At 36.0% G+C, this 10,834-nt stretch overlaps 1 protein-coding gene across 3 annotated transcripts; it reads left to right on the top strand.

Annotated features, from left to right (window-relative positions):
• The first annotated feature begins 11 nt into the window (after positions 1-11).
• On the top strand, positions 12-7,393 carry LOC127163473 (uncharacterized). 3 transcript variants are annotated; one of them, XM_051106712.1, is made up of 10 exons: positions 12-148; positions 381-485; positions 576-637; positions 730-1,243; positions 1,802-1,855; positions 2,478-2,556; positions 3,890-4,019; positions 4,238-4,336; positions 5,861-6,048; positions 6,989-7,393. In XM_051106712.1, the coding sequence occupies exons 2-10, from the start codon at positions 382-384 to the stop codon at positions 7,133-7,135; spliced, it is 1,377 nt and encodes a 458-aa protein (XP_050962669.1). In that variant the 5' UTR covers positions 12-148; position 381; the 3' UTR covers positions 7,136-7,393. The 3 variants fall into 3 exon arrangements, with proteins under 3 accessions (XP_050962669.1, XP_050962667.1, XP_050962668.1); XM_051106710.1 differs by having other exon boundaries at positions 15-164; XM_051106711.1 differs by having other exon boundaries at positions 86-215.
• Positions 7,394-10,834: the final 3,441 nt, after the last annotated feature.

Below are 10,834 nucleotides of genomic sequence, written 5' to 3'. Positions count from 1 at the left end.
AGTGTGGACATAAACTGGACTGCACGGAAGTTTAATGCTAAGTCTTCCGTTTGTCAGGCTTTATTTTGACAGTCTGCGTTACATACGACTCATTTAAATCCCTCAAGGATGGATAAAGGAAAGTGAAAGCTGTGTTTTAGACGCTAACGTACGCTTCCTGGCGGGTAACTTGAATCTTGAGTCTTGAAATGTTTACTGACTGAATGTAGACTCGAGTACGCACTCTTTAGTACACACTAGTGTTATTTGAATGTATATGTGACTAGTTGAAAGAAGCTAAAATGTGATTAATATGGTGAAAATACAGATGTAGCATCTATTTTCTGCAAACATTCATATACATTTTAACCTAAAATTGTGTTTGTTGTGTATTTTCTCAGCATGTCTCTTCTTTATGCTGTTGAAGAAGCTGTCAAGATGTGCAAAGTTGAAGAATCAAGGCTCACTGAAAACACCAGACAATGCAAGGAGATTTTACGTTCAATGTAGGATGATCTAAATGTTTTCTTAAGTGTTTTTGTGTTGTAAAAAGTTCTTATATTTAGAAAAGCTTAAATTGTGACATGTTTTTGCAGGAAAACACGAGTGACAGTAACCAGTGAGCTGGAAAGTGCAGCAGCCATCGATACAAGAGAGGGTTAGAGGAAAATCGTTTATCTTCATTTGTCCTATAATTCACTGTTATATATGCTGTAACACAATATATTTTTCTTTTTGCTTTCTAAACAGATATTCCACCTGAAGAAAAACAAGAAATTGACTTGTTGGAGCAGGTTTTAAAAAAAGCACTGAAAATCCGCAGCACGTCGGAGGTTCATAAAGACCTTCACTCTGACAGCAAACACCCTAACGAGAGCAAAAATAAAACACTCGTTAATTATACTGTTAAAGAGGAAGATAAAAGAAAACTGGTGAAATCTGTCCCTCCCTCTGAGATGTGCAAAAAACCCAATCATCACAGGCGTGCTGGAGGGAATGCGGGCCATGGGGCTCCCTGGACGCGGCCGGTTCTGGTCCGGAAAGGACCGAATGCTCATTCGGTGTTCAAAAGAAGGCCGTCACTTCCAAAGAGCGCTCCAATGAAGATCTCTTCCACAGAATCCCAGCAGAAGATGTGCGTCAAAACCACAAATGCTAAAGAGTCATCTGAAGATAATTTCCCATCAGTCCCCTGCCAAGAAGTGCCTGCATCTGGCAAAGATTGGAAAATCACAACAGGAAGTACGCAGTCTGAGGAACAATGGTTTGTACATCACCAGATATTCATCTTTGTTGTGTGCAAATATCAGATTCATTTTTAATACACTGTCATTCAACAAGTTTTTAATACCTGTGTTCCGCAAGGATGCGTTAATTTGATCAACAGTGACAGTAAAGACATTAATAATGTTACAGAAGGTTTAACTGTCAAATAAATGCAATTTTTTTTTAACCTATTCATCAAAGGATAAAAATGAATCACTGTTTCCACAAAAATATTAAGCAAATCAGCATATTACAAAGGTTTGTGAAGGATCACGTGACACTGAAGACTCAAGCACTGATGCTGAAAAGGCAGCTTTGCATGATAAATTACATTTTAATATATATTCAAAAGGAAAATTTTAAATTGTAAAAAAAAAAAAATTCACAAGTATTACTGTTTTACTGTATTTTGGATTAAATCAACGGAGCCTTGGTGAGCATAAAATATATATTTTTTAATTAAACAAACCTAACCACCCCAAACTTTTGAATGTGTTTGCATTTACTATTTTTCATCAAATGTAGCTTTTATTGCTTTATGTTTTTGTTGTTGCAGGATACCGTCTCCTTTGCTGCCAGCTTGGCGGGCACAGAGAACAAAACGGAACCGGTCAGTCTGACTCTGAAATTGTCATTAAAAATTAAAGGAATATTTTAAGTGCACTAGAAGTGCAGTTTCAGCAGCATTTTAGGCATAATATTTATTAGGAAGTAAGTCACAGTAAGGCATGTACAATGGAACACAAACCTTAAAATACTGTCACAATACATACATTTTAAAATGCAACTTGTGTAATAACAATCGCTTGCTCATCTCGTCTGTGAAACATCATATTCAATATTTTTAGTCTTTGTTAAGAAGATGTTAAGCAGGTAAATCTTATAAATTTCACTCAATCTACACAAGGATAAGTAAAATGTTTATACTGAGAAAAATCTGAACATAAATGATGTTTTAACTGTCTAAAATGGTAGTCAAATTATGATTTAGAAAACAACAAAGTGAAATACACACATTTTTAAAGAAGACTTCTTGGAAGTGCTTCATGTAAACACCTTGCTGTAGGTACAGTTGTACCAGCATTACTTTAACCACGATTTTTGCTTTAAAAAGATGTTGATAGAGTTTTACTCATATTAAACAGAATATTTCTTAGAATTATAATATGAATATATGCAGAATATTAAATTGCAGTTATTATTGTGAGGACAAAATGTGCATTTTCTTTCAGACTGTGGAAGAAAGTGTTAACCCAGCAATCAAAGCCAGTACCAGAGAGAACTCAATTTACGGAGAGACTGCGGGCAACTGTATCCTTTTCAGATCAATCCTGTCACTTCTGTCCTGTTAAATTTGACCAGTATCACCTCAGACATGATCCAGAGTTCATCCATGCAATTATCCATATTGCTGTGTTTTAATCCTGATGTAGGACTAAACTGCACACTAACTCCACTTGCTATTTATTCAACAGGCCTTGTCATTGTAGACGGGCAGAATAAACTTTGAGGGATAGACTTTTTACCATGTTTTAGTCTCAATTTCTTTTGTTTACTAGTTCACCCAAAAATTAACATTTGCTGAAAATTTACTCGCCCTCCAAATAGATCCAAATAGATGATTTTGTTTGTTCTTGGGAACGTATTTGAAGAAAATTAGCTTTGCATCACTTGCTCACCAATAGATCCTTTGCAGTGAATGGGTGCCGACAGAATGAGAGCCCAAACAGCCGATTAAAAACATCACAATAATCCACACCACTCCAGTCCATCAGTTAACATCTTGTGAAGTAAAAAACTTAATGTTTATAACAATCAAATCCATTATTAAGATGTGTTTAACGTTGAACCATTGCTTCCGTTGAGTCCTCTATACATTGCATTGCTTTCTCCAGTGAAAAAGTCATCTTGTCTAAATCAGGAGAGAAATATTCACAGATCAAGCACTGCTTACAAGCAAAAACTGTTCGAAACAAACATGTGAGTGGATTTTGATGTAAGAGTACAACAGGAGATGAACTTTTAAGCATTGTAATGAATTATGGACTCATATTTTGACCAGAAGCCAAAGTTAAAAGAAGTTAAAATGCCTTGATGGATTTAATTTATATTTGAAGAGTTCAGATGCAAAACCAGCTAAATCCATCTGACGTCTTTCTTTAAAAAAAATGCATTTTTATCAGGCTCAGATGTATAGGTTTCTGTGTAAAGTACCGCTACTTCTGATTGGGCTGAGGCTGGTATTTTAGCGAGTTTGAAGAAAAAGTATTTGATGGACGTATAATATGTGTCGAGAGCATTCACTCAGCATCATCTCATTTTTGACCGAGATGGCTTTTAGCTGGTTTTGCATCTGAACTCTTCATTTATTGATGGACTGGAGTTGTATAGATTACTTGTGAATTATTGTGATGTTTTTATCAACTGTTTGGGCTCTCATTCTGACGGCACCCATTCACTGCAATGGATCCATTGGTGATGAAATGCTAAATTTCTCCGAATCTGTTCTTATGAACAAACAAGCTCAATCTTGGATGGCATGAGGGTGAGGACGTTTTCATTTCTGGGTGAACTGTTTCTTCGAAAATGACGCGTGACTAAGATCTGTTGGTATTTTGTTGTTCCTGACCTACTGCTGTATCAGTTCCTGTCCGAATGGCCTTCCAGATCTCCCGCTGCTATCACAACAGACCTGGACTTGCTTACACAGCGCTGTCTTGACTTGACACACTGCTTCCACGCTGAGCTACAGGCTCAGAAGGACTCAGATTCAGGTACCCGTGCTTGGGGCAGAAAGATGGAGGGCTGTGGGAAGACAGAAGTGTGTGGGTGGAAATAGGGGGCTGACAAATGAGCAACTGGACAATAAGGATCCGTCCAAGGCTAACACTGTCATCTGGCCTTTATTCATCTGAGTCACAGGACATTTCACAGGAGGGAAGCTCATTTAAAGTAGATTGAGATCAAGAGATTGCGTGTGTGTGTGTCACAGGGACCTTGCACGAGAGAGAATATGAGTCCTTGCAGATGCTGAAGGGTTTGGAGAGGATGACGGCAGAACTTATTACGTGTGCTGATCATCAGAAAAAAGGTACTTGAGAATCTCTCTGGTTGCACAAACAGTTTCCCGTCATTTTCATGTCAGGGTTTGTTTCTTGTAATGTTATTAACAAGATAAGGAGATCTTTTATATTTTTATTTACAGATAAAATTAATGTTTTAATTTAAACCAGTGTGTGGGTCTAATGTCGTGTCAGTAGCTTGTAATCTGTTCACCCTCCATTAAATGTGACCAGATGTATCACGAAATCGTTCACGATTTCTACAAGTGGCACACCTTCCAATTATCCAAGAGGACAAAATTCCCATCCTTTTCTCAAAGTTGTTAGCGGTTATATTTTTCTAAATGTAGTTTTAAGTGTTCCCTTAGGATTTGAAGGCAAAATCTCAAAAAGCCTCACATATGGTTCATATTTTTGAAATTTCATCCTCCATAATCCCATAGAAATCTGACCCGGAGGGATCAATATACAAGGGTTCCCATGTTTGTGCTTCTTGGGAAAACAATTAATGTATTGAAGATGCTTGCTAATTTTCTGTGTTGTGCCTTATTCTTGGCATTTGGTATTATTAAAGTATTATTAACTAAATATTAATATTAAATTAAAATATAATTGATTCATATATTAAAATATTATTATTTATTCTAATACACAACCAGTCAAAAGTTTTTGAACAGTGAAGTCTCTTTTGCTCACAAAGCCTGCATTTATTTGATCGAAAGTACAGCAAAAGCAGTAATATTGTGAAATATTTTTACTATTTAAAACAGCTGCTTTCTATTTGAATATATTTTAAAAAGTAATTTTATTCCTATGATCAAAGCTGAATTTTCAGTATCATTACTCCAGCCTTCAGTGTCACATGATCCTTCAGAAATCATTCTAATATGCTAAACTGCTGTTCAAGAAACATTATTATTATTATTATTATTATTATTGTCAATATTTAAAACAGTTGAGCTCTTTTTTCTTTTCTTTTTTTCAGGATTCTTTGAATAGAAAGATCCAAAGATCAGCATTTATCTGAAATGAAAGATTTTGTAACATACACTATACCATTCAAAAGCTTGGAGTCAGAATATTTTTTTTTTGCTTTGGGAAAGAAATTATAGAAATTAATACTTTCATTTAGCAAGGATGCTTTAAATGATCAAAAGTGATAACAAAGACATTTATAATGTTACTAAAGATTTCTGTTTTAGATAAATGCTGTTCTTCTGAACTTTGTTCATCAAAGAAACCTGAAAAAATTCTACTCGGCTGTTTTCAACATAATGATAATGATAAGAAAAAAGTTTTTGAACAGCAAATTAGAGTGACCTCTGAAGGATCATGTGACACTGAAGACTGGCGTAATGATGCTGAAAATTCAGCTTTGAAATCAAAGTAGTAGTATGTATATATGTTAAATATGTTAGTGTATATGTAATATGTTAGTGTATGTTAAAATATGATCAGATTTTGCAGTTTATTCCTTCATACAGCTTGATCTGGATCATACAGGTTGATAAATTGTAAGCAGTTCTAATGTAAAACTACCCTGTGTTTGTCAGACTGGGAGAGGTGGGATGTGAGGATCTCTGGAGCTTTGTGTCCCGTCCGGAGGAGAGGTGAACGGGGTGACCCGGCCCATTCCTGCCTGCCGCCCATCCTGTCGTACAGCACTGAGGCTGAACTGAGAGAGCTGGAAAGCCGAAGGCTCAGAGTAGAGCAACTTCAGCAGGCTGTTCGTCTTCAACAGGTTTAAAAGACCTTTTGTGTCTTTCTTATTTATATTCAAGAAATAGCCTTTTCTTGTTTTTTTTATATCAGCTTCTGTTATAAACCCTAGTGTAATGCTGCTGTAGGATACCCTATTTTGTCCAGAATTTGAGGCAGCATTGCATTTATCCGTCATTAGTAAATACTGCAAGAGCCTGAACTTGCTATCTTATTCAGTACTAAAAACTGTTAGAATTAAAGTTGTGATGAAACATAAATAGTGATTAAATAAAACTTTTTTTCCAACATTGATGATAATCAGAAATGTTCCTTAAGTAGCAAATCAGCATATTAAAGTGATTTCTGAATGATCATGTGACACTGAAGACTGGAGTAATGATGCTGAAAATTCAGTTTTGCATCTCAGGAATAAATTACATTTTAAAATATATTCAAATAGAAAGCAGTTATTTTAAATTGTAATAATATTTCACAATATTACTGTTTTTACTGTATTTCTGATCAAAGAAATGCAGCCTTGGTGAGCCTAAGAAACTTCTTACTTAATTATTTAAACATTTTGACTGGTAGTGTATGCATACCAGTGTTATTTTATTATATGCGTTTCATTTGTATTTTTTTATATTTTCCTTTTTCCGTTTTATTTTAATAAAAGTTCTAGTATTTTTTATTGTCTTTGTCATTTTTATTATTATTATTTTATTTTATTTTTTTGGTATTTTTTAGTTTTTAGTACATCATGTTTTAATGTTTTTAAACAAAATTAAAACAAAATATTGCCTAGGCTATCTGTTGAAATAAAACTAATTTTATTTTACCTTATTTCAGTTTATCTGATATCAAGTAACTGTTTATGCTTTCAGTTTCAATCTTATGTAATAACCTTGTGGCATACGCTGTATGCTATCTAGGCAGGCAGCAGAACAGTAATTAAATATTGCTGTGTTTTCCTGTTTTAGGCGATGTCCGATAGCCTTGCGTCTTACTGGAGCTCTCGTCCCGGAGCCGGTCGACCCAGTGCCGTGGTTCTGCGTGGCTTGTACTCACTGCTGGCGGAGGGAGGAGTCCAGTTCCCATCTCTGGTTTTGGACTCAGAGTCAGATTGAGCAAAAACAAGACTGTGATTTAGGTTTTGTTGACTGAATTCCGTGAAATCACAGCAGGGAAGTTTTCCTGCGAAGCGGCACAGAGTCATTCTCTAAAACTCATAATCTGTGAGAAGCTGTAAGCATGTTCGGTGTGTGCATTTGGCTCGGATGTTTAACAAAGTGCCTTTTGATCGGTCATGTGACCAAAGACACGCTGAGAGAGTGCAGCTGCGGTTAAGAAACACGAATAAAGCTTCCAGCTGACATCTCTCATGATCCATGAGTCAGGATTTCATTCCTCCGTCCGGCATATATTATTTGGCTCTCTAATGAGTTCTTCCTGTTTGATGCGCCAAACCACTGGCATCTTTTGAATACAAATAGCATGCATCCTGGTGAAGCCTGCGGTGTTGTGTTTGTGCCAGCAGAGGGTGATATGTTCTTAAAGCACTCCTGAATGTCTTCCAGAGCCACTGTTAACAGCATCTGCGGCGTGACGTCTGTTAAGACAGAGAGTCATTTAGACTCGTCCGTCAGTTGCTAAAAAACAAACAAAAGTTGTGTTTACACTAATGCAGTTGTTTCTAATGAACATCTAAACACTCTCGAGCCTCGTCGTACATACAAACGTGTGTGTTATTCCAGCTAAAGTGTCTAAATCATGCTTTCAGTGGTTGAATAAGTGTTTCTGACGCAATTCCTGTGTTTGGATTTACGTCTATGCAAACAGTCTGGTCTAGTGACCTTGTTCACCCTAACAGATTTTGGAGGCATTTTATGTGGATTGTCGCAGTTGGTTCAATTGTAGACTTTAGTGAGCGTAGCGCCATATTTCATTTTTGACAGGCATGTAAATGAGGCCGTGAGGGATAGAAGTACAGGATGTTCAGTGGATTGTACTGTTGTTTAACAACTTAACGATTGTTTAGTTGATGAAAAGTATTTCCTTAAACTTTCAGTAGACAAAAACTCCATAAACAGTTTTGAAAGTTATGAGTTGTTAATATTACGTGATCTAGACCTTGTGGCATTGTAAAGACTGTAAACCTATCCCACACAGAATCATTTTCATCCTGAATTAAGTCTGTAAATGTGTGACACTTGTAAATATGTCTTTTGAGCTTACTTCAGTTATAGCAGGTTTATTACTTTAAAGGTATAGTACAGTTGAGGTCAAAAGTTTACATACACCTTGCAGAATCTGCAAAATGTTAATTATTTTACCAAAATAAGAGAGATCATACAAAATGCATGTTATTTTTAATTTAGTACTGATAGTCCCTGGATGATCCACAGCTGTTTTTTTTTTATTTTGTTTATTTTGCTAGTCATAGTCGTTCATGAGTCCCTTGTTTGTCCTGAACAGTTAAACTGCCTGCTGTTCTTCATAAAAATGCTTCAGGTCCCCACAAATTCTTTGGTTTTTCAGCATTTTTGTGTATTTGAACTCTTTTCAACAATGACTGAATGATTTTGAGATCCATCTTTTCACACTGAGCTGAGGACAACTGAGGGACTCATACGCAACTATTACAGAAGGTTCAAACGCTCACTGATGCTCCAGATGGAAAAACAATACATTTAGAGCCGGAGGTGAAAACTTTTGAACAATGAAGATGTGTACATTTTTCTTATTTTGCCTTAATATCATATTTTTATTTATTTATTAGTGCCTTTCAGAAGCTATAGAAGATACATGTTTCCCAGAAGACAAAATAAATTACATTTACCCTGACCTTCAAACTCAAAAAGTTTTTTATCCTCCAATGTTTCTAAGCTTGTTTCCACAGGTTAAGAAAAAATAACAAAGTAATTTTTAAAAAAAAATTTAATCACACAATTCTGACATTTTTCTTGCTATTTTGAGTTTACATCTCGAGGTCAGGAGGTGCATTCCCTTCACAAACAAACATAATCCACTGCATCTTCAGCGGCTCAGATGTCGGGAGTAAATGACGACCACTATGTTCATTATTACATCCAGCAACACAACACCTCAATCGCTCAATCGGAGATATTCTTGTCTAACTTACATCCCTGCTCCGGCATTGAAACAATGGAGGTCGGACTGTTGCAGCTGATTTAAGGCGGGTCTGAGGTAAGATGCTCATGTCAATCAACTGTCGTGGGAGCGGCCTCTGTGGGTGTGACGCCACAACAACAGGCATCTGAGAACGGCTCGATTTGAAAAAAGGGAATATTATTTTTACAGATTAATTAAAAACCACTGCATGGACTTTTATCATTATTAGGTAGATTTGTACATACACTGCCAACACACATTAATGTTCAAACATATAAAAGTGAACCTTGCATCCGATGACCCCTTTAAAACAGTAGTGTTGGGTCGTTCTTAAACGATTCGTTCATTTTGAACGAATCTTTAATGTGACTCGGGAAGAACGAGTCGTCTCGGGGAGTGATTCGTTCAGTCGCGAATGCGCAACATCCTATTAGGTTCTGTGCTGGAATTGACTCTATGCACGATCACTTCCGCGTTTGGTCTCAGTCCGCTCAGTTACATCCGGTGCAGCACCGGAAGCCGTTTTCGCTATTGGTTATAACTGTGTGAAACTGGAGCAGGAGAAGATACTTACATACTTTACTCGCTGTTTACAAGAGCTTCCCTGCATAAATGTAAATGACCTTAATCGTATCGTGAGGCAATCAGCTCAGCAGTGAGAAAGGGAAGGGCTTCAAATGATGTATTTAGAGTTACATCGACAATTTTGAGGGCGAGTATTGTCATGCTATAATGTTATACGAATATCGATTCTAGCCATCTTCGTTTCTCACAGTTTATGTCTTTGCATGTATGTATGTATATATTTATTTATATATCTATCTAGTTACATTTTATGTACATTGCATCTTATGTGATTTTTTTTTTTATTAATATACATTATGGATTGTACTATATGAACGTTACTAACTATAAATAATATCTCAGTTTTTAGTAAGGCTCAGGTGACAGGAGCGATCTGCGTGAGGGCGACATGTTTCAGGTCGATGAGGAAGTCAGAGAAGCCGCATAGTTTGGGAGTAGGAGGACTTCAGTCAAGACAATCAAGACTTTAGCTAAGCAAAGTTAAGGTTTTAAATAGAGATGCACCGATCGACTTGTGTTGTGCCAGATGTTGCTTGTGCAGCCACATCAGAACTGTTTTGTGTCTCCGTGCAACACAGCGTTTTGTTACTGAATAAATCCACGCTTTTTAACGAATCAAATGAGTCAGTGATTCAGTAATCCATTCATAAAGGCAGTTGTTGCCTCGTTTCTGAATGAATCAGCTGTTTGAACGAATCTGTTGAACTCACGTATTTAAACAGCCTTTTGCTGCCACCTACTGGTTTGGTTTCAATTTATTTTCATTTCAATGCCTACAGGTGTAGAAAACACACACACACACCAAAATAATAATAATAATAATAATAATAATAAAAAACGAACACAAATAATAATTTAATATTGTATTTACACAACATCACCGTACATGAAAAGTTTAACACTGCATCAAAGTTATTTATATTTGCATTTCTGCATTATAAATGTTCAGTTATATTTATGTTTACATTACTGCATTGCATCTGTTCAAAGTTATATATAGTTACATGTTTACAGTATTGTATTGAAACTATTTATTATATTTAAAAGTTTACATTCCTGCAGTGCAGACAACATTGTATAAAATATACGTTTATATTATTTATTACGAA

Source organism: Labeo rohita, chromosome 3, assembly GCF_022985175.1.
Source record: "Labeo rohita strain BAU-BD-2019 chromosome 3, IGBB_LRoh.1.0, whole genome shotgun sequence".
NCBI classification, from domain to species: Eukaryota; Metazoa; Chordata; class Actinopteri; order Cypriniformes; family Cyprinidae; genus Labeo; species Labeo rohita.
Note: the sequence above shows the minus strand (reverse complement) of the source record. Positions and strands in the feature narration are given on the sequence as shown.